The sequence below is a fragment of the Schistocerca cancellata genome, chromosome 10 (genome assembly GCF_023864275.1).
Source record: "Schistocerca cancellata isolate TAMUIC-IGC-003103 chromosome 10, iqSchCanc2.1, whole genome shotgun sequence".
Classification (NCBI taxonomy): domain Eukaryota; kingdom Metazoa; phylum Arthropoda; class Insecta; order Orthoptera; family Acrididae; genus Schistocerca; species Schistocerca cancellata.
Genome location: NC_064635.1, coordinates 90,115,478 through 90,140,605, shown reverse-complemented (window position 1 = coordinate 90,140,605; position 25,128 = coordinate 90,115,478). Strand labels below are relative to the sequence as shown.

Sequence of the window (25,128 nt, the reverse complement as noted above, 5' to 3'; positions counted from 1 at the left end):
TCTCCACTCCAGTGTAAACTGCGCTTCATTTACTGCCCATGAACAGGCTCCTTTTCCCGATTTGTCCCATGTACTGCTTTGCAGCAGCTGTACCTGCCACTGTTGGAAGTACATGGAAGACGGTACTTCCAACTGTATCGGTAAAGAATGGCATTGAATAAGTAATGCAACACACTCTTTCCTGAAAGCAGGTGAATGTCTTGTACATGTGCTCCGAAAAACATGAATAGATACTGTTAATACTTTGCACACAACCAATATGAGTGTCTTTCCTCTTCCCTACCTACGTAACTACCTATCCATTTGGAATCCAGACATATGTTCCACAATGTTATCGTCATTGGAGCAGACTTTCATCACTTTGAAAGTGGAAGGCGAGGCGACACATCATTTGAAAAAATACTAAAGCCCCTAATTGGTAACCACTCAGAACAGGTACGTCAGAAGCCCTCTTCTGGCTGCAAGGTGCTGCATCTCTTTACAGTTATTATATCTGACCTCATTAAAACCGGTATGAGTGTTCATCAGGTATTTGTCACAATAATGATCACCCAAGTACAAAAAATAACTATACTGAGGTGACAAAATCCATGGGATAGCGATATGCACATATAAGGATGGCGGTAGTAATGCGTACACAAGTTGGGAAAGGGCAGTGCATAAAACAGACTTTGACTGCGAACTGGCAGTTGTAGCTAGAGGTGTGGGACACCCCATTTCGGAAATCGTTAAGGAATTCAATATTCTGAGATCTACAGTGTGAGGAGTGGGTCGAAATACCAAATTTCAGACATTACTTCCCACCACGGATGAAACGCCCTGCTAAACCCACAGGACAGGACAGGTAGTTGGAATTGTACCCGCACCCCATTCAGTTGACTGTCAGCAGGTTGAGTGCCTTCCAAAAACGCAAATAGTGTCCGCAAGCCTCTAACAGCCTTGAACAAATTCCAATGACCGCTCCTGTCTCACCCACCACCGCCGACGTGGCGTCAACCAGCTGAAGCACGATGGCGTGCAAACAGGCTACAAATTCTGGAAGACTTTGCTCAATCTGTTGGCACCTTACTGCCACCTCGTAAACAAGGTGGTCCTTCCGGAGCAGGCTGATCACTGAACACTATCTGACTGCCATTACAATAGACACCTGAAACAAATAACAACCCAAACAATGTAGTGCCACCAAATACAAAATAAACCAGAGTGAAATTGACAGCAACTAGAAAGGCAAGCACAAGCGTAACCACGCTCTTCTACCAGTGATATGCCCTGCTAAACCCACAGGACAGGACAGATAGTTGGAATTGTGGAAAGGGGCCAAAATGAGCGGCTGTCAGTTACACTCACACACATATAACTTTATTTATTTAACCAAATATTACAGTACAAATTCTTGAACTTAGTTGTCAGCTGAGGATGCCACACTATCTTATGCCTTAAGGGCACAACCACTTTAATTTAAAAAAAAGGCTAAAAGCCATTAACGCAAAATTCAGACGCCAAAGAGAATATTTAGAGGGCAGAAGGCCTCACCTTAAGTAATTTCTACAATTTGGCTGAAGGCCCATAATCTAACACTTGAAAAGCAACAACCTTAATTTAAAGACGGCTTAAGGCCCATGATTTAAGACTCAAGGTAAAATTAAATTAAAAAAACAAGGCAGAAGGCCCCAAATAGTCTGATGCTTGAAAGACAAAGATCCTTAATTTAAAAATGCCTGAACGCCCCGTGACTTAAAACTCAAGGTAAAATAAATTTAAACAACGAAGCCTTATCTTAAATTGGACTGAAGGCCTCCCACAGTCTAATACTTGACAAGCAAGGAACTTTAATTTTAAAACAGCTGAAGGCCCATGACTTAAAACACAACTAAAATAACTTTTAGTAGGCAGAAGACCCAAGGCTTTATCTTTAAACAGTATATTAACCAGGCTGAAGGCCCAAACAATCTAACACCTGACAAGCAAGAAACTTTTAATTTTAAAATAGCTGAATGCCCAGACTTAAAACACCACTAAAAATTTCAAAACCATCAGCTATGAGCCCTACAAATACACACAACAGGAAATAAGAAAAGGCAGTGCAGCTAACAGCACTCAGAAGTTTCGGGGGTCAGCCACCACTTGAAATACTAACGATCACTTAGGTGAGACTGGCAGTTGGCTCAAACACCCTCAATCCGACGGCAATCCAACTGACAGACTGTCAATAGACCAATGCCAAGGTGATTTCCGCTGCACACTTGCACCAAGGTTCCGCTCTGCACTTGCACCAAAATTCCATTGATACTGACAGCAGAGACTGTGGAACGAAACAAGAGCGGATCCCAGACAATCCATAAGGGTTGTTGTTTAATCAAACAACCGACTAACTTAGAAGCAGTACGCCGACAACACTTAAATAAACTTGTCCTAAAAATCATATAAACTACAAACAGCCCCAGAACATCTGCATGAGGACTAGATAATGCTCACGGCAATGACTGTGCAATAATGAGGATGAACCACGAGTCAGCGCACACAACCAACCCACAAGCAATCGCTGGCCAAATACAAGTCGTCTAACACGAAGACTGACCGATGGTCAATCAAGGTCGTCCCCACTGAGACGTGTGTGTCGGGCAAGTGATGGCTATCCGCACCTTCCTGATGCTGCATGCCCCACTGCTGCTACATCGCGACTGTGCCAACCAACCAACTGCTACACATCAGCACAGAAACAGCAGTACAATAACTGGACAGTCGACATCACAAGCTACACACAATATCACAAACACTTGGATGAAGAACACGACCACTGGTAAAAGTGTGACTATGCAGCGACGAGGACGAACCACAAGTTGAGACACACACATCTCCAGCCCATAAACGATCAGCCAGCCATCAAGTCATCCAGTAAGACTACCATCCGGCCATCAACCAAGACCATCCCTATTGAAACTATGTGTGCTGGCAATGGTTGGGCGAGTCATGGCTATCCGAAACTCACTGCCGCTCCAACCCACTCAACTTCTGCCACATCCCAACTGTCCGACTGCTAGCTCCGAACTCACTGCCAGATACGAACTGCTTCTCAACACACAACAACCGTGAAGCCATAGCAGTCCAGCAAAGAAATACTGCGGAGCATATCAATAAGTGCTGCTGCTGCTGATGCTCACAGGCAGACAAGGCAGCAAGTCAGTAACACCAGTAATTGAATTAACAAACCAATGTGGCAGTACAGTAAAACAAAATGTAAAAGAAAGAGATGGCATGAACACGAGCCATGCACGGCTCAACAGACAATGCAGTGTCTGACAGGCTTCACTTAATGACCGGTAGCAGCTGTGTTTGCTTAGAGTTGTCAGTGCTAACACACAAGCAACTCTGCTTGAAAAAACCGCAGAAATCAATGTGAGACGTAGAACGAATGTATCCCATAGCAGTCCGTCTCGATAGCTGAATGGTCAGTGTGATGGACTGCCATCCTACAGGCGCGGGTTCGATTCGCGGCTTGTCGCTCAGGGACTGGGTGTTGTGCTGTCTTCATCATCATTTCATTCCCATCCGGCGCGCAGGTCGCCCAAAGTGGCGTCGAATGTAATAAGACCTGCTCCAAGGTGGCCGGACCTGCTCCACAAGGGGCCTCCTGACCAATGACGCCAAACGCTCATTTCCATTTCCAGCCCATAGGACAGTGTGGCGAAATTTGGCGTTAATGGGCTATGGTAGCAGATGACTGAGACGAGTGCCTTTGCTAACAGCACATCATCACCTGCAGTATTGGGCAAGACATACAACAGATGGCAGTGTCCATATGTCACACTTGTTAATGAAGTAGGTTCAGCCATGCAACCTGGGCTTGTGACCATATCTGTTGGACTCTACTCCGGGGCCAGGTCAGATGAGTCCTGATTTCAGTTGGTAAGAGCTGATGCTAGGTTGAAGTGTGGCGCAGAATGGACGAAACCATGGATACAAATTGTCAGCAAGTCACTGTGCTGCCTGGTCGTTGCTCCATAATAGTGTGGGCTTCGTTTAGATGGAATGGACTGAGCCCTCTGGGCCAACTGAACCGGTCATTGACTGGAAATGGATGTATCCAGCAAATTTGAGGCCATTTTCAGTCATTCATGGACTTCATGTTCGCAAACAACAATGGAATTTCGAGCCTTTCATAGACCTCATGTTCGCAAACAATGATGGACTTTTATGGATGACAATGTGCCATGTCACCGCGAAAGAATTTTTCGTGATTTGTTTCAATAACATTCTCGACAATTCTAGTGAATGATTTGGTCACATAGATCTTCTGACGTAAATCCCACTGAACATTTATGGGACATAATCGAGAAGTCAGTTCGTGCACAAAATCCTGCTTTGGCAACATTGTCGCAATTATGGACAGCTTTAGAGTCAGCATAGCTCAGTATTTCTACAGGTGACTTTGAACGACTTGTTGAGATGCTGCACTACGTCAGGCAAAAGGATGTCTGACATGATATTAGAAGATGTTCTATGACTTCCGTCATCTCAGTGTGAAATAAGTAGAAAGGCAAATATTTTCAGTAGTATAGATAAAGAGCCAGTGTTATCGTATCTCATGGCTGTAATCAAGATGTTTAGCTCTCTGTAGGAGCGAGTAGAGGAACTCAGGTACAGGTGTAGAAAATAGATGACCAGCCACTGAATAGATATATACCTGGTAGAACGATTTGTGATGGTATAGACTCTCTATGTATACAGTTTTTTTTAAAGAAGTTGCTAAGTAAAGAGTGACTACTAAGTGATAGATGCGAAAAGAGGCAAAGGGCTATATATAGAGAGATGCTAAATTAAACTTGTTTGACTGTCGAAAGGCCTGTGATTGAAACGTTCAAGGACTACCTTCGCAGACTCTTATCGAAACACCATTCACAAAACCCAAAGAAATTCTGATCCTATGTAATAGCTTTCAGTGGCTCCAAAGATGGTGTCAAGGAATTAATGGATGATTCAATAACCGGAAGTGGCAAGGGAACGTTCCCAGTGTCAATAAACTAACTTGATGAAACTTGCTATGTGTGTAGAGGGGGCAAGATACTGCAATATGCTTTATTTTTTGTGTGCCCAGTTTCACATTTTAGGGTTAAAACATACTCCAAAAGGTAATTTGGCATTTCAGGTTTAGAGGAAATATCTTCTAAACGAAAATGTATAAAATAATAATAATCATGTAAAAGTTTATATGCAATTAATGTTCTTGAACAATGTATAATCAACTTTTTTAATAATTCGAAATTTTGCAAAATATCCCAACATGATTAAACAATTTTGAAAAATGAAAACGTTCAGTATAACATACAAAGGCTATTCAGAAAGTAAGGAACACTTACTCACGAAATGGAAACCACAGTGATAATCAGAACAGTTTTATTTGCAACAGTTAGCTACAATTTTCTGTGCTGGACTGCAGCTCGTTGTCTGTGCCAAAATATTGGTTTGACAACCAGCAGTTCATTTGAGCAGAAATGAAAATCAGAGGGAGCCAAGTCTGGGCAGCATGGAGGCTGATCAAACACTTCCCATCGAGACCGCTGCAGGAGCATCGTCATTGTCCCTGCACGGTGCGGCCAAGAACTGTGTTGAAGATGACAGTTACGTTATGTGGGGTTGAATGAAATCCAGGGAAATTCTCAGAAGGCACACATACATGGCGGGAGACATTGTTTTCTAGTCTACGTGATCTCTGTGCACTCAGAACTGAGAAGAGCAGTGACCCCAGTATGTCTGTAGACTGCGTCACGTTGCTCTCAAGTCAAGTTTCTTATCAAGATTGTTCATTGTTACTTGGCAATTTCGTTTATCAGTGTAACAGTGCAAAGCATAATGTTCCTTTACAATAGAAGTTCCAAAAATGTGGCAGTAATTTATTCTCGCATAGCTGCAGAAATTAGTGATAAAAACATTGGTGTCATGGGTCTTCTCAAATTGAACACTGTTTCAGCACCAAATGCATTTCTTGTCACATCCTGTATAGAATTTGTGTCTTAGTTAGACCTTATTTCAGCGATAATAACACTGGATTCCTGGAATAAAAAGCTGTGTTGGAAGAAAGCGTGGATCTCGCTCAACAACAAGGGTAGCTGAAGGCATCCACACAATTACTGTTCAGTAACGTTTTTTCATCATACATAAGTAAGTTGGTGGACAGCAATCTGCAGTTGTTTGCTGATGATCCTGTGGTGTATGGGAAAGATCGTCGTTGCCAAATAGTATTAAATGTCTGACAGATAGAAACCAACATTTAAAAGGAAATTAAAACAATTTATGAATGACAACTCCTTCTACTCAATAAATGAATTCTTAGATATGAAGTAGTAACAATAAAACTAAGTCCCATAGTGCTCAGAGCTCAGTAACAATAAAAAAGAAGAAAAAATTAATTAATCAATTAATTATTTTGTGTAAAGAAAGCTTATGTTAAAATGATACATTCCACATCATTACAAAATGGATTAATGTACGTATGTACTGTAGGATGATACAAGATAACATGGACAAAATTTCTAGTTTGTGTGATGAATGGCAGACTGTTTCAACCACTTTAACCCATAAATGTAGAAAAATATAAGTTAATGTGGATGAGTAGGAAAAACAAAACCGTAATGTTCGGATATAGCATTAGTAGTATCGTGCTTGACATAGTCACGTTATTTAAATATCTGGGCGTAACATTGCAAAACGATATGAAATGGAACGAGCATGTGAGGATTGTGGTAGGGAAGGCAAGCGGTAGATTTTCGTTTATTGGCGGAATTTTAGGGAACTGTGGTTCATCTGCGCAGAAGACCGCATATAGAACACTAATATGACGTATTCTTGAGTACTGCTTGAGTGTTTGGGATACACACCTAGTCGGATTAAAGGAAGACAGCAAAGCAGTTCATAGGCAGCCTGCTGTATTTGTTACTGGTAGGTTCCAACAACACACAAGTGTTGTTATGGACATGCTTTGTTAATTCAGATGGCAATCCCTGCAGGAAAGCCGAAGTCCTTTCGAGGGTCACTACTGAGAAAATTTAGAGAACCAGCATTTGAAGCTGTTGTAAACAATTTTATGGCCGCCAACATATATTTCCCATAAGGAGAAGATAAGAGAAGATAAGATATGTGCAATTAGGGGTCATATGGAGGCATGTAGATAGTCATTTTTCGCTCGCTCTGTTTGCGATTAGAACAAGAAAGGAAATGATTGATTGTGGTATAAAGTGCCTTTCGCCACACAACGTCTAGTGGCTTGCGGAGTATGTACACTATGTGATCAAAAGTATTCAGGCATATGGCTTACAAGTTCGTGGCGCCCTCCATCGGAAATGCTAGAATTCACTATGGTGTTGGCTCTCTCTTAGCCTTGATGACAGCTTCCATTCTCGCAGGCATACGTTCAGTCAGATGCTGGAAGGTTTTTTGGCAAATGTCAGCCCATGCTTCACGGAGTTCTACACTGAGGAGAGGTATCGATGTCGGTGGGTGAGACCTGGTATAAAATCGGCGTTCCAAACATCCCATAGGTGTTCTATTGGATTCAGGTCAGGACTCTGTGCAGGCCAGTCCATCACAGGGATGTTATTGTCATGTAACCACTCTGCCACAGGCCGTGTGTTATGAACAGGTGTTCGGTCGTGTTGAAAGATGCAGTCGCCATCCGAAAATTGCTCTTCAACAGTGAGAGGCAAGAAGGTGCTTAAAACATCGAAGTAGGCTTGTGCTGTGATTGTGCCACGGAAAACACCGAGGGGTGCGAGCCCCCTCCACGAAATACACGACCACACCATAACACCACCGCCTCCGAATTTTATTGTTGGTACCACACAGCCTGGCAGATGACGTTAACCGGGCATTCGCCACACCCACACCCTGCCATCGGATCGCCACATTGTGTACCGTAATTCTTCACTCCACACAACGTTTTTCCACTGTTCAATCGTCCAATGTTTATGCTCCTAACACCAAGTGAGGTGTCGTTTGGCATTTACCGACATGATGTGTGGCTTATGAGCAGCAGCTCGACCATGAAATCCAAGTTTTCTCAACTTCTGCTTAACTATCATAGTACTTGCAGTTCATCCTGATGCAGTTTGGAATTCCTGTGTGATGGTCTGGATAGATGTCTGCCTATTACAAATTATGACCCTCTTCAACTGTCGGCGGTCTTTGTCAGTCAACAGACGAGGTCGGCCTGTGTGCTTTTGTACTTTCACGTTTCCACTTCACTATCACATTGGAACCTAGGGATATTCAGGAGTGTTTAAATCTTGCATACAGACGTATGACACAAATGACACGCAGTCACCTGACCACATTCGAAGTCCGTGAGTTCTGCAGAGCGCCCATTCTGCTCTCTCATGATGTCTAATGACTACTGAGGTCGGTAATATGGAGTGCCTGGCAGTAGGTGACAGCACAATGCACCTAATACGAAAAACGTATGTTTTGGGTGGTGTCTGGTTACTTTTGATCACATAGTGTACATAGATGCAGAAGTAGATGTAGTGTGGATGTTCATATGAAAGCCAACTCTCACATGTCATCATGAAATCCATGTATCAAGCCAGTCATGTAAATGGAGTATTTCTTAACTTCAGAGACACATTTGAATCAGTACAAAAACAATGTTTAGTAACGAAAGAATGATGTTATAGGATGTTAACCTGCAACGTGTGTAGGATTGTGGGTTTCTTGGTAAGAACGACGTAACTTCTTTTTTTAAATGGAGAGCCTTCAACAGGTGCAGAAGTATCTACAGGCTTGCTACAGAGAAGTGTGTTGATGGTGCTTTGGTAATTAGGGAGCACCATGTTATCTTCAATGGAGACTCAGCAACAGATGCATATTCAACTCCAGGTGTGTTCCTGGGAAGTTTGATAAGACTCTTGTTGTCCATGTTGTATATTAATGGCCAGGTTGTCAGTATTAACAGTAACTTCAGACTATTGTAAATGATGCAGTTAGCTATCATGAATTTCACGACAGAGATAGTAAGTTTTTACATCATTCGACAACAGTATTTTTGCGTTTGTAGTGTGAATTCTGTGAAACAGTGATGCATCTACATCTAAACCTATGTTCATACTCCACAAGCCACAGTACGGTGCATGGCGGAGGGTACCCTATATCACGAGTAGTCAATATGTTTCCAGGGCGAGTGAAAAACGACTGTCTTTATACCTCCACATGATCCCTAATTTCTCTTATCTTTTTGGTCCTTAAGCGAAATGTATGTTGGAGGTAGTAGAAACGATCTGCACTCAGCTTCAAATGCCAGTTGTCTAAGTTTTCCCAGCAGTATTCCTCGAAAAGAATTTTCCTGCTCTCCAGGGATTCCCATTTGAGTTCTTGAGGCGTCTCCGTAATACTTGTGAGTTATTCGAAACTACTTGTGACAATTATAGCAGCCTGCCTCTGAATTGCTTCGATGTCTGCTTGTAATCCAACTTGATGCATATGTCAAAGACTCGAGCAGTATTCAAGAATTCGTCGCACTAATGTGCTGTATGTGGATACCTTAAGAGGATGAATCACACTTTCCTAAAATTCTCCCAATAAACCGAATTCGACCATTTGCCTTCCCTACCGCAATCCCCACATGCTCATCATGCATTTCATGTCGCTTTGCAACGTTATGCACAGATATCAAAATGACATGGAAGTGTCAAGCATGATGCTACTCATACTGTATCCAAACATTGTCCCCCCCCCCCCTTGCTCGTCTATATTAACTTAAATTTTTGTAAATTAAGAGTTAGCTGCCATTCATCACCCCAACTAGAAATTTTGTCTAAGTTATCTTGTATCCTCCTACAGTCACTCAACTTCTACACCTTCCCGTCCACCTCAGCATCATCAGTAAATAACAGCATACTGCTGGCCAGATCATGTGTATAGGTTGTGCCAATAACTACTATGATTGTGGTGAAACCATTATTAGGGACATCATCACGTGCTTTCTCCATACCCATTTTTTACTCTGATGTAAGTAACAGAGGTATGTAAACCTTTTTATATATTTTCGATTTTATTTTTTATTTCGTCTTGAATGTGCTGTAGCTTTAGGACTGTGCACTATTTGAGTGTTTTATGCTAACACAAACTACCTCAGAGAATCAGTTATTGCAAACCTGATATTTGTGTGGTGTACTTTAGAAGTAAAGAAAACACAATCAGCTAGCTGGACAGCTTAAAAATAGTAGGTTCAAAGAGCCTGTCATTTACACAGGAATCTCACATAATCGAACCTCATCTTAGGCCAAGTACTTACCATAATTGTGACTGACAGTCATGGAGGGGAGATTAAAGCATGAAGATGGTCGATGACCATTCTTTGGTTAACTATTTGGTAGTGATTAGTGCAGTAGGTACTTGTTTCAAGTTGTTGATTAGGGTATATACTTTAGGTTACTTTTGTAGAATGTAGTAGCATCAGAACCAAATCCCTTTCCTGTGAACAGGATTGTGACCAATGTTACATGTGTTCAAATGCCTACAGAAAATTATGGTACTAGTAAACACCTTCATTCAAATGAATGAAATATTACTTGTAACACTATAATGAGAATTGTATTGTGGTAGTAATGCATAATTTACACTTAGGTACTGGGCCACAGTTGGTTGTACTTAAGATGTATTCAACACAAAAAAGACTCAATTTCGTAATAAACTATGGAGTGTTGAGTCAGACTGTTGTGCCTACCAATTTTCTCTTGCAGACTAATACCTTTGCAGATTTTAATCAAGCTCTAGACTGAACTTTTTCTAACTATCCACTGTAATTAAAATAAATTTCCCAGGTATGCACAATGTTTACACTGGCTTCTCTTAGTGCAACTTCTGTTTGATAGTTCATCGCTCTGTAAATGTTTTCATCCACTCCAATACGACAAAAAAACTGTTTTTTGCAATAGTATAAGCAAAGTCGCCCACTCATTTTTGTAATAGTGATTTCTGATGGTACGATAGTTGTGAATACAGTCATTAACATTCCCAACATATCAGTGAGCTAAACTTATCTCCTACACATTATAGGTGAATAGTGGAGTATAGTGCTGATTTAAATGATCATGCAGCATGCATTACAATCATATGGCTGTAACAGTTAATTTCTAACATGTTCTGAAGTAACGATTGTGGTTTGTGCTATGCTTGCAGTAACCCCACTATCAGTGACTCTGCATATATTTAACTTATGTGAAATATTGTCTGACAAATTTAGAATTAAACTCAACTTTCTGTTGTCTCTTGAAAGGCTCCTAACAATTATGTCAATTCAAGGCAGTGTGATCCTAATTTATAATGTAGTTTGGAGGATCATATGGGACGTTTTGCAACGAAGCCATTGCTACTATAATTTTTCATTTCATTTGCTAGCGTGTTGTAATAGTACATTCTGACACAATTTTCTTAATTTTTTGCAGTACTTTCCCCATTGTCATAGAGGACAAGAAAAGTAATGAAGACAGTGGTGATTTGGTGACCAATACTCCACTGGCTGCAGAAGCAAGCAACAGGATACAATGCACCACCAAGCAGGAAGCATCCTTTGGGAATGAGATCAGTACAAGGCGTCTGGGGCACAGATGTGACATCTGCAGAAAAAAATTTGCACAGTTGCAGGACCTGGAGGAGCACATGCGCAAGGAGAGATGTGAACCCCGTCATTCATGCAGTGTGTGTCACAAAGCATTCACAAGTAGTAGATGTTTGAGAGAACACTTTCGCCTGCACACTGGTGAACGCCCATACACCTGTGGTGTTTGCAACAAGACATTCATACAAAGCGTTCACCTGAAGCGGCATCTGCAGTTCCACACTGATGAACGTCCGTACATCTGTGGCGTTTGCAACAGAACATTCAGATGCAAGAGTCACTTGAAGCAGCATTCTCTGTTGCACACTGGTGAAAATCCATACGTCTGTGGCATTTGCAACAAGGCCTTCAAGCAAAATAGTGAACTGAAAAATCATTCACTCAAGCACACTGGCGAACGCCCATACACCTGTGACGTTTGCAATAAGACATTCATACAAAGCACTCACCTGAAGGAGCATTTGCGGTTGCACACTGGCGAACGTTCGTACATATGTGACGTTTGTAATAAGACATTCAGAAACAATAGTCACCTGAAGCGGCATTCTCGCTTACACACTGGCGATAAACCTTACGTCTGTGGTGTTTGCAACAAGGCATTCACAGATAGTAACTCACTGAAGGGGCATTTGCCCCTACACACTGGCGAACGCCCGTACATCTGTGTAGTTTGCAATAAGACATTTGCACGTAGCAGCACACTGAAGCGGCATTCGAACCTACACACTGGCAAACGCCCCTACACCTGTAAAGTGTGCAACAAGACATTTGCACATAGCAGCACACTGAAGCGGCATTCACACCTCCACACTGGTGAACGCCCCTACATCTGTGGCGTTTGCAACAAGGCTTTCACACACAGTAGTGCACTGAAGCGGCATTCACAGGTGCACACTGGCGAACACGTCTACATCGATGACCCTTTGCAACAAGACATTCACACACCGTAGAGCACTGAAGTGGCATTCACATATGCACAATGGCTAACACCTGTAGGTCTTTGACATTTGTAACAAATAATTCAATAAAAATAGCCAACTGAGGCGGCATTTGGGGCTGCATACTGCTAATGCCCTTACAGCTGCGTGTCATAAGAGATTCAGAAGTACCAGCAATGTGAGGTCACGCTCGTAGTTGCAAGCAGCAATGTGAGGGCATATTTGCAATTCCACATTGATGTAAAAACATGGATTTGCACCATTTGTCAAAAGAAATTCCATGGATGGGTACTTTGAGAAAACACCTAGTTCTTATTATGAGAAAATGCCAATGTGCTTCTGATGTATTTCCTCATAGATTTGCAGATTAGATAAACAGCGACCTTTTCAGACAGGACTTGTGAAACCTCTCTCAAAATAAATTTGTGAGTGCACAGAATACTGCGTGTGATGTTATGGTGCCACAAGGAGTTGATGAATAGCAATGGCTTAGAAAGCTCATGAAATTTTACATCTAGTGCGATTGATATGTCTATTCGTCCTGTGGAGCCACGAGGAGCAGCGATAAAGTTTGCATTATTACATCTTGAAAAAACATTACTTAAATAATGATTCAGTTTTTTTGCATGTATGTATTGTCTATTCTGGTACACATTGATATCACTGTTTCAGTATGTAGCAGTACACCACTAGAGCAACCAAAACAGAATGGAGCCACTCATCCCCATTTTATCAATAGAATGAGCAATTTTGTTGTTTGCTTCTCGGAATCTATGGTGAGAGATACCAATCATACCAAACTTTTCTTTTTCTCTGACTGAAAAATGTGGTGTTAACTAATGTGATCCAGTGACACATGGCCACTTTTTTCCATCGATAGTTGCAGTAGTGTGTACTGGTTGTGAGGTGTTGTTTTATCATTGCAGCTCACTTTATATATGAAATTAGGTTTGATGTATGGAATAATAGTAATTCTGATTAGGTGGTAAAGAGATTAAGATGAAAAGGTTTTTACAGAACTGTACTATTGCACATTTTGTTTGGAAAGGAAATTTATTATGGGTCACAAAGAGTGGTTCACATTTAATATCCACAGCTTTCACTATTTAGATTATTTTTTTAAATATTAAATGCCACACAAGTTTCATTGTCAGACAGGTCAATATCTTAAAAAATTGTTACAAAAGAGTCTCTCTCTCTCTCTCTCTCTCTCTCTTTCTCTCTCTCTCTCTCTCTCTCTCTCTCTCTCTCTCTCTCTCCCCCCCCCCTCTCTCTCTCTCTCCCCCCCTCTCTCTCTCTCTCTCTCTCTCTGTGTGTGTGTGTGTGTGTGTGTGTGTGTGTGTGTGACATGGATAGTGTTATGCATCAATTGACCAAGTGTCAAAATTTGACTTCACCAAATATAGTATTTTAATCAGTAAGATACTGAATCTGAATTTAATTCACATGCTCATATCTTAAAACAATATAAAATGTAGGGAAACTGTATTTGTGTAGAAATGATGCTCGGTCATCTAATGCTTTTATATATAATTTTCAGTTTTGCAATTTGCGTTCAAGCCAAAACGTCTCTCTTAGTCAGGTAATGCAAATTAGAGACAAATCTACTGTCATTTATTTTCACAATGTAAAATATGATTGTATTGGTTTGGTGTGTATTTAATGAAGCCTGACTGATATGTTAGAAAAATAGCATTACTATTTATTGGTTATGCTTTTTATATGCCTCTTTATTGAAGTAATACCTTCATACATAACTTGAAGAAAAATGCTCCTTATATATTCAGAAAATGATGTATTCTTTCTGGTGCAATTAGAAAAGTTCTAGAAATAAAAAATTATGAAAATAAATAATGTATTTTAATGAATTTGAAGATGTAAACGTATTTTACTGGCATATGAACATAGGTAGTAACGTTGATTCTAAATATTAACATGTTATTTGAATATATCAATACATTTTACCTATTACAACATTACAAAATTATTGCATACATTTAATTTGAATAAAATTTAGCTACTTTTTAAGATGTCTTCAGTGTGAGTTTCTTAGAAATGAAATTATAATGTAATCTCTCACATCGTACAAGATTCTAGAAATTGAAACTTTAGACTTGCATAAGTGAATAATAGCAATTTCTTACTCTGATACTTCTCAATCAACAATAGAAACAAATTGCAAGCAGATGAAGCCATCAGTGTTATCCTTGAAATCAGAGTGGCTGAAGTGTTTGCGGTAAATATTTTGTGCATCATTTGAAGGAGGTTGATTAGAGATTGAATGTCTTTTAGCATGGCTTCAGAAACTGAATTACCATTTGGTCACAGAAGCCTTAAGAGGGCATGAAACGTAATTTTGTTCCTCATTTGAGGTAGATCAGAAAATTTCTTCCTAATGTCAACTTTAGATGGTTCACCATTAAATTCAGTTTTGAATAACATAGAATGGTTTGTCTTGAAACAGTTCTCTCTCACCTTCATCCAGTTTATTTTCTCATTCCAGGATTTAGTTTTGAAATTCACTATGTTTGTTCTATATTTTCATACTCTTTAAATCTTCAGCTTTCATTCTATGGACTATAAAAGGATTTCTTTTGCAACATGTTTTCATGAAATTCATGAAATCATCTGGCGTATGAAGTCTTATGCAGTTTGAAACTGAATCCTATGCCCCAAAATTGGTTTCATTCCTAAGGAAGCTATACTAAGGAATTAGAAACCTGTGTCTCGTTTTTTGCAATGAACAACACTGGTCTAAAACTGATTTTAGCATTAGAACCATCTTGTTTCTGTTCTGTCCACCACATGAATCAGACCACAAAATTACTTCTTTGGCTGTCAGTATATGTTCCATTAAATGTTTTAATAGAGAGGATACTACTTCCTTTGCTCCATGCCCTGCCTCATCCTCTAACCAGGCATATCCCTTTGTCATTACTAGCATTATTACAACCTAACTCATTCAGTGACAACTGTCACTTATACACTGAAGCACCAAAGAAACTGGTATAGTCATGCATATTCAAATAACGATATATGTAAACAGACATGACACAGCACTATGGTCAGCAACACCATATAAGCCAAGTGGCTGGTGCAGTTATTAGTTCAGTTACTGCTACTACAATGGCAGGTTATCAAGACTAAAGTGAGCTTGAATATGGTGTTATAGTCATTGCACGAGTGATAGGACACAGCATCTCCGAGGTAGTAATGAAGTGGAGAATTTCCCATACGGCCATTTCATGAGTTTACCGCGAATATCAGGAATCCAATAAAACATCTAATCTCTGACATCGCTACAGCCAGAAAAAGATCCTGCAAGAACAGGACTGACGATGACTGAAGAGAATTGTTCAACGTGACAGAAATGCAGCCCTTCCGCAAATTGCTGCAGATTTCAATGCTGGGCCATCAACAAACATCAGTGTGTGAACCATTCAATGAAACATAATCAATATGAGGTTTTGGAGCCGAAGACCTACTTGTGTACCCTTGATGACTGCACAACAGTCATCTACGAGAAGTCTGAGGTTGCTATTAAATTTCTGTGCTAGGCAATTAACATACAACATGAATGTCAAGAGTTCCAACACATTTCCCAGGGCCATACTTGAAATTACTTTCACATCTATGGCTTTCCATCCAAGGTAAAAAGCTGTATCCTTCTTACCAAGAAATCATATGTATAATCGCTAATTTTACTTGTTACCCTATAGGATATAACATTTGGTAATAAGCACTGGCGTGGTACTGAGTCAAACGTTTTTCAGAAGTCAAGGGATACAGCATTTTCCTCCCTCCTTTGATCACACGGCTCATGGTTTCCATACTGAGGAATGCTGTGACATATATAAATCAGTACTAACCTAGACCGCAGGCTGTGCTACACATTGGTCTTTCACCATAACTGAGATTTCAGTGGGGGCTGCAATATCTCACTGTAGCCAAAAGTTACATATTGTATCTTCTTTCCATTTCATAATCATATACTACATGATATCAAAAACTCACTGCAAGACAAAATGCATAGGCAGCATATTTTTCCACTGATGTCTCATTTCCTGAAACTTTATCACAACAAATTGTATTAAAAGACCCGTTTTGGAGAGATATTTAATGCTTTTATGTTAGCTTCGCTGCATAGTTAATGTTTCTTGTGTTTTCGGTTCTAAATCTGAGACGTTTAATGTTGTGTGTGTGTTTTTTATGAGAAAGTGCAACAAAAGAGTGCTGTTTCTGTAACATCATAGGTCTTGTTCTGTGATTCTGATTTTTGAATGAATACATAAATACTGGATCGTGATCGAGTCAAGCAGTAACGGAGAAAACAATATTGGTTGACTCATATTCTCTAGTATATTCACACAATGGAAGAAAACGCCCTCTTGCGGAAAAGAGCTCTTATGTAGATAATGTCCTATTTTACAGAACATACTTCTATTAAATTAATAAGAATGCTAAGGCGAATGAAAGAAAAATTGCAGAACCCACGAAGTTTGACTCTATGATTCTGCAGTCTGTGAGCATCTCCACTTCACTGCCATGATTTCACGAACTTAAATGTCTTGTATGATGCCGTTATGATGGATATGTCATTGACTGACATTTAATTGTAATAAATCATACCAAACCCGATGCGTTTTTATACGTTTTCAATGCCCCATTACCTTGAAATAGCGAACTTTGGTAACACAGAAGTTGTAATATTAAAACAGCGAAATGCAAAAATTATTAATCACTGGTACAACATTTCCTGTCACTTTCTTACAACAAATGCCTTTTCTAGTGATCCTCAGTGTGCTAGTGCTTGAAAAGAGCATTTATGCTTAAGACGTAAGTTAATAATATATGAGTATAAAACCCCATCCTTCAGTGAACCCCAGTATGGCGTCTCCCAAGTTTTGCCTGTGATGTATACTTGATGTACGCATGATGTACAATGGCTATGCTGAGTCGACTGAGCCTATGAGAGGTCCATAAGAGCTGTGTTCTGTAGAAGCCATGCTCCCAATCCTCTGCTAGTACAAAGAGCTTAACAGACATTACCAGGCGCAGCCTTAACTACTACATGTTCAAAAAATGTCGATATCAACCATTCCAAAAACGTCGACTGTTATTGAGAAATGTTGTTTTAATATATACACTACGGGCCATTAAAACTGCTAAACCACGAAAATGACGTGCTACGGACTATAAATTTAACCGACAGGAAGAAGATGGGGTGATATGCAAATGAATAGCTTTTCAAAGCATTCACACAAGGCTGGCGCCGGTGGCGACAGCTACAACGTGCTGACATGAGGAAAGTTTCCAACCGATTTCTCATACACAAACAGCAGCTGATCGGCGTTGCCTAGTGAAACGTTGTTGTGATGCCTCGTGTAAGAAGAAGAAATGCGGACCATCACGTTTCCGACTTTGATAAAGGTCGGATTGTAGCCTATCGCGATTGCGGTTTATCGTATCGTGACACTGCTGCTCGCGTTGGTCGAGATCCAATGACTGTTAGCAGAATATGGAATTGATGGGTTCAGGAGGGTAATACGGAACGCAGCGCAGGATCCCAACGGCATCGCATCACTAGCGGTCTAGATGACAGGCATCTTATCCACATGGCTGTAACAGATCGTGCAGCCACGTCTCGATTCCTGAGTCAACAAATGGGGACGTTTGCAAGACAACAACCATCAGTTCAATGATGTTTGCAGCAGCATGGACTATCAGCTCGTAGACCATGGCTGCTGTTACCCTTGACGCTGCATCACAGACAGGAGCGCCTGCGATGGTGTACTCAACGACGAACCTGGGTGCACGAATGGCAAAACGTCATTTTTTGGGATGAATCCAGGTTCTGTTTACAGCATCATGAAGGTCGCATCCACGTTTGGCCACATCGCGGTGAACGCACATTGTAAGCGTGTATTCGTCATCGCCATACTGGCGTATCACCTGGCGTGATGGTATGGGGTGACATCTCGGGCACCTCTTGTTCGCATTGACGGCACTTTGAACAGTGGACGTTACAACCCGTGGCTCTACCCTTCATTCGATCCCTGCGAAACCCTACATTTCAGCAGGGTAATGCACGACCGCATATTGCATGTCCTGTTCGAACCTTTCTGGATACAGAAAATGTTCGACTGCTGTCCTGGCCAGCACATTCTCCAGATCTCTCACCAATAGAAAACGTCTGGTCAATGGTGACCGAGCAACTGGCTCGTCACAATACGCCAGTCACTAATCTTGATGAACTGTGGTATCGTGTTGAAGCTGCATGAGCAGCTGTACCTGTACACACCATCCAAGCTCTGTTTGACTCAACGCCCAGGCGTATCAAGGCCGTTATTACGGCCAGAGGTGGTTGTTCTGGGTACTGATTTCTCAGGATCTATGCACCCAAATTGCGTGAAAATGTAATCACATGTCAGTTCTAGTATAATATATTTGTCCAATGTATACCCGTTTATCATCTGCATTTCTTCTTGGTGTAGCAATTTGAATGGCCAGTAGTGTATATGCGGTGTCTCTACCTCAGAGGCTTCAACTATGAGTCGCCCTGCTTTTGATGCGCGGCTTTCAGGATGTCAGGTGAGACAACTGCAATAAGGGTTTCACACAATCAGTGTTTTCTGGTTCTAAGCTGGTTGGCATGGAGAAGATCAATCTATTCGAAATACACTTCTCATACCATTCCTGTAGACAGGCGTGATCTGTGCTTTCTTCCCAACTATTGGGCACTGCTTTTTTTTCGAGGTATCTGTGGTTAAGGAATGTGCTAACTCAGCGACAAATTTGCTATGGTATCTGATAGAGTTTCCATGGGACCATGTAGCTTTTTTTAGTTTTTTTTATGTCAGCTGTTTCTCAATTCCACTTATACTCATAACTGTAACAGTTATCTTTGCAGCAGTGCAAGACTTAAACTGGGCAATACCCCAGATTAAATTTTGTAAAGGAATATTTGAAAACGGAGTTAAGCTTTTCTCTCTCTTTCCCTGTCATGACACTAACTGTGGTACCACTAGTAACCCTTACATATAACCAGAATTTCTTTTATAGTTTCTGTTGCTTCCTGTGTCGTCATCTTCACGATGCTCATTCAGTGTTTCCAATTATCCCTGTGTTCATTTCGCGACCTCCACGTTATCCTTAGGTACTGCTAGTAACTTTTCTGCAGATAATTAGCGATATGATTGCGTTTATTTTTATTTGTTCATCCATGTACAGATTTCGTTCATAAAACTGTTCATAGAATAATTTTACGCTTCACTCACATGTGTGATCGAATTCGTTGCTGTTGTTGGTGGTTGAGTCTTCAGTCCGAAGACTGGTTTGATGCAGCTCTCCACGATAGTCTATCTTGTGCAAGTCTCGTCGTCACTGAGTAACTCCTGCAACCTGTATCCGTTTGAAAGTACTTAATGGATTCATTTTTATCTCCGCACATAGCTCCATTGCCAGCCTGACAAATCTTTTATGTCTCGGGATGTGTTCTATCAATCGATCAGTTCTTTTTATTTCCAGTTCGTTTCAGTATGTCTGCACTAGTTACCTGGTCTACCCATCTAATCTTCATCTTCTTCTGTGGCATCACTTTTCATAAACTTCTGTCGTTTTCTTGCCTCAAATGCTTGTTTCCACGTTTCACTTCCTAACAATGCTACACTCCAGACCAATACCTTCCGAAAAACTTCCTAACGCTTATATTTATTTCAGATATGAACAGGTTTCTTATTTTCTGAAATGCTTTTCTTGCTATTGCCAGGCTGTATTTTGTATCCTCTTTGCTTTGACCATCGTCAGTTATTTTTCTGCCCAAATAGGCAACCTCACGAACTACGTTTGGTGTTTCATTTCCTAATATTGACAGAAGCCACCGTGTTGGGCGCAGGATACCAGGTGTCATGAAACCCAGGCCCATAATAATTAAATTCGTGTCATACCGGAAAAGAGCTGAAGTGTTTGCTCAGAAAAGAAAACTCGCCAAGAGTGGGGTTACCCTGAGGGAAGATCTGATGCGCGAAAGACTAAAAGTTTTGAACACTGCGATCACACAGTTCGGCCTTCAAAATGTATGGACCCAGGATGGCAGGATCGTAGTCAAGACGGAAGGAGGGAGGAAAACGCTGACGAACATGTCCGAACTGAAAGACTGAGCGAAATATCGCGAGACACAAAGTCTCATATTGTACTCTGTCTAATATAAGTTAATTTTTATTCTTTCTTTTCATTTTTTTACGTAAATATTGCTTCGTTATTTCTATAAGTACCATAAGTACTCTATTTAAAATCAGTCAATTGTTTCACATAAATATTGCTTCTTTATTTGTCTATCGTAAGTGCTCATGTATATTCATATTGTCAGTCAAACGGGAATTAACATTCTCCATTAACAGGAATCTCCTTAAAACCGCCTTTCTATATCTGTTATTTTCATCCTCGTCACTACCACTACTACTACTATTATCTTTTTCGTAATCACTACTGCCACTTTCCATCTTTCTTTTCGCTCCCTTCTCCGATACCTCCAACTTGTCTTCCACCTTTAGCCCACAGACGCTTGAGTCAGTCACGACCTTGGACACACTTGTAAATATGTCTTCCCCCGCGAAATCCAGCTTTTGTCCCTCTTCCGGCCAGCAGGTAGACGGAGCGCACTCGGTCCTACAGGCGGCCACAATGGGACGGACCGGTTCCGGCGGCGGGCTCTTTGTGGCCCACGCGAACGCTCAGTCACTAACGGCTCACTTCGACGAGTTCTGTGACCTGTTCTGCCAATCGCTGTTCCATATTATCCTCGTCTTTGAAACTTGGTTGAAACCAAACATTTCTTCCGACGCTATCCGAATCACTGGTTACTCTCTCCTAAGGGCAGATCGTGAAACACGACGTGGGGGTGGTGTGGGTGCCTATGTTCGCTCTGATCTGAGACCTACTATACTATGCACATCAGATGCAAAGGGCGAAGGAGAAGCAGAGTTCTTGTTTTTCGAAATAAATACATCAAATCAGAAACTGCTAATTGGAGTAATCTATAAACCTCCAAACGTCGGTGCTATGTCCTCCTTTCAGTCTGCCCTGTCCTCGCTCATGACACTGTATGAACACATAATCATTATGGGCGACACAAACATCGACTTACAGTTAAAATCTCCCTCTGCAGAAAAACTAAGGAGACTGTTCCACTCCAATGATATGAGTTTAACACCGCTGGACCCAACTCATCACACGCCACACAGCCATACACTCATAGATATAATAGCAACAAAGCGACCAGATAAAATAATTCACGCCAATCAGACATCCACTCCAGGACTCTCTGCTCATGACGTGATATTCTTAAATTACTCAGTGCATACTACCAAAGAAAAATCTCACCTGGTAACCTACAGAAACCTAAAAGATGTTAACCATGACGCTCTTCAAAAGGATTGCTCAGACATCCCTTGGCATGATATAAGCAATGAACCGACTTTAGACGGAAAAATTCGGGAATTATGTCGCAAAATTATTGCACTGTATGATAAACATGCTCCTCAACGCACTGTCAAGGTAAAGAGAGCTCCCGCTCCATGGATCACCACTGCATTACGCCAGTTAATGAATAAACGTGATGCTGCACATAGGGCCTTCAAGCGTAACCCAACTCCCGAGGTGTACGAAGCTTATAGGAAACTCCGAAATGGAACCAAGCAAAGCGTGAGGAATGCCAAAATCCGACATGCCCGCTCTGTCGTATGCGGCATATCAAAACCTGCTGCACTGTGGAAAAAGCTGCGCAGTTTCGGTATAGGGAAGCGAAGATCTGACGCTGTTTATCAAGCATCTGCAGAAGAATTAAACGATTTCTTCTCAACAGCTGTAAACTGCCATGCAGCGACAAATTACCAGCCCCAAGATATCAATCTCTCAAGAGACAAGTTTTTCCTAAAACATGTCACTACCGGCACAGTACACAAGGCAATTATGAGAATCTCTTCCGAGGCAGTAGGAAATGATGGAGTGAGCATTGGCATGATTAAGAACGTCGTAGACACTATTACTCCAGTTATCACAGACATCTTCAACCTGTCTCTTGTCAGTAGTACATATCCTACTGAGTGGAAGCAAATTTAATTCAACCTATACCCAAGACTGACAACCCTAAGTCGCCAGGTGACTACAGGCCGATCAGCATACTACCTGCAATATCTAAAGCCCTAGAATACATCGTCCATGAACAGCTGACGGATTACCTCAAAACTCATAACATCCACGACAAATATCAGTCAGGCTTTCTAAAGCACCATAGTACAGCAACTGCATTAATCAAAGTAACTGATGACATTAAACATGCTATGGACAGACGTGAAGCTACCATCCTAACACTGCTTGACTTTAGCAAGGCTTTTGATACAGTTGACTTTGATATATTACTAATTAAAATGAAGCAGCTGAATTTCTCAAACAGTGCAATACACTGGTTCGACAGCTACCTCAAAAACAGAAATCAGCAAGTCATTTGTGGGTCGGAAAAGTCATCATGGAAAAACGTGCGCTCTGGAGTTCCCCAAGGCTCCGTCCTTGGTCCATTACTCTTCTCACTGTACATTAATGATATTTCTTCAGTGATTCACTCCTGCAACTACCATCTATATGCCGACGACATCCAACTGTACATAAGTGCAAGCCCCAAGAACATTGCTGACGCAGTAGCGAGTATTAACACAGATCTTTGCTCTGTTTCTCGATGGGCACAGAACCTAGGTCTGAAACTAAACCCCAAGAAATCCCAGGTCATACTTATATCTCATCCAAAGTTAATCAGTCTGTACTTTCGCGAAACAGTCCCTCAAATACTCCTCAATGGTACCCAACTACCATACCAAAAAACAGTAAAAGACCTTGGAATAATCTTGGATGAACACCTAAACTGGGAAGAACAAACGGTCACAGCTTGCCGGAAATCGCTCTCCTCCCTACATGCAATTCAAAAATTTAGAAAAATATTTCCAACCCATGTTAAACAAAAATTAGTCCAAACACTAGTTTTGCCTAATCTTTACTACTGTGATGTAGTTAAACACGGCACAAATAGTGAAAATTCGAGATGCCTCGAGCTTGTGATGAATGCTTGCGTTAGATACGTATACAATATACGGTTGTATGATCATAACAGTCCTTCATATTCCCAGCTAGGTTGGATACGCCCACATAAGGCACGTGATCTCCACACGATGTGCTTACTTCATCGATTTCTTAGCCACTGGTGCCCCCAATACTTATCTTCTCACATTAAACACCTATCCTCATATCACAACCGCAATACCAGATCGGATATGACTAGCATCTTGGCTGTACCTTTACATAACACAAAATCTCTCTCCGTGTCATTCTCCATCTCAGCCATACGACTACGGAACGCGCTCCCCTGTGATCTGCGTCTTATCCAGAACCACACAACATTCAAGAGGGAACTTAAGACTTATATATTAGGGACAGTATAGCCACCATTGTTGTGCCCCTCTCATCTTTTTCTTTCTCCTCTCCATCATAGCTTCGAATTTTACCATTCTATTTCTCTTCCTCTAACCTATCTACCTCTTCTATATCTCTTTCACCCCATTCTATCGTCTTATGTCTCTGCTTGATGAGAATAATTCACAAGCTGCAAGAATATAACGAGAAAATTCCCAACTAGCAATAGGACTGACATTCATAAAAGAAAAATATGTTCACTTTCATATACATAGTCATTACTATTATTATTATTATTCTTGATTGTTATAATTACCATTGTACTACTTTTATAATCTCTATTTTTTTTCTTTAACATTAATACTGTATAACATGTTATATGTCCTTAATGTTTTGTAGAAACTGAAATTTGTTGAATCTGAGTATGCCTGGTTAGGTGTAAGAGAGGGCCTGAAGGTCCTAATCTTGCCAGGTAAAATAAATGCATAAATAAATAAATAAATAAATAATCTTAATTCCCTCTGCACTGCTTCATTTTATTCAACCACAATGCATTACCTTTGGTTTTTTGTTTGTTGATGTTCCTCTGCAAATACAGCTCTGAACACCGTTTTCAGTGCTGTACTGTCAAACTGGAGCCAGAAAATCTGTCCACCATAATCATAAATATATACAGGGCACCAATAAGAAATATTCCAAAGTTTCTTGCTCAGGTAGAAACAGCCATAAAACTTTGCAAGAACGATATCAAAATTCTTTTATGTGGATATCTTAACACGACTTTCTATCAACCAATAGCAACCATATACAATTAGAGATATTGACGTCTTGCTTTATCTTACGTCCAATGATGTCATTCCCAACAAAGGTAAATCACTGCATTTGCTGCTGTTATTTCGTCATAGGACACTCAGTCCCATACATTGCTGCTGGGCGTACCATGAAATTATATGCTTTTGCCTTTAGATACTGAGGCATCTTTTTATTGCAAATTTCCACTTGAGCCAAGCTACATTCACCCTCGAGTATCAAGGGTTTTGTCGCAGTCTGAGGTGACGACAGACCCTAGGTACTTAAAATGCATGGTTTTCTGCAGGTCTTCTTCGCCGATACTTATGGTAC

The 25,128-nt window shown here is 40.8% G+C and overlaps 2 protein-coding genes across 4 annotated transcripts in view; one reads left to right on the top strand and one right to left on the bottom strand.

The window, feature by feature from the left end:
• Positions 1–13,790, top strand: part of LOC126106536 (zinc finger protein 501-like) — a 140,807-nt gene extending 127,017 nt beyond the window's left edge. For all 3 annotated transcript variants that reach the window (XM_049912868.1, XM_049912867.1, XM_049912866.1), the window contains one exon: positions 11,436–13,790. In XM_049912868.1, the coding sequence (XP_049768825.1) occupies positions 11,436–12,558 (1,123 nt within the window). In that variant the 3' untranslated portion in view covers positions 12,559–13,790. The remainder of the gene's footprint in view (positions 1–11,435) is intronic.
• Positions 1,069–25,128, bottom strand: part of LOC126106537 (zinc finger protein 239-like) — a 376,855-nt gene continuing 352,795 nt past the window's right edge. Inside the window, exon 9 of the mRNA XM_049912877.1 lies at positions 1,069–1,147. Coding sequence (XP_049768834.1) covers positions 1,135–1,147 — 13 coding nt within the window. The 3' untranslated portion in view covers positions 1,069–1,134. The remainder of the gene's footprint in view (positions 1,148–25,128) is intronic.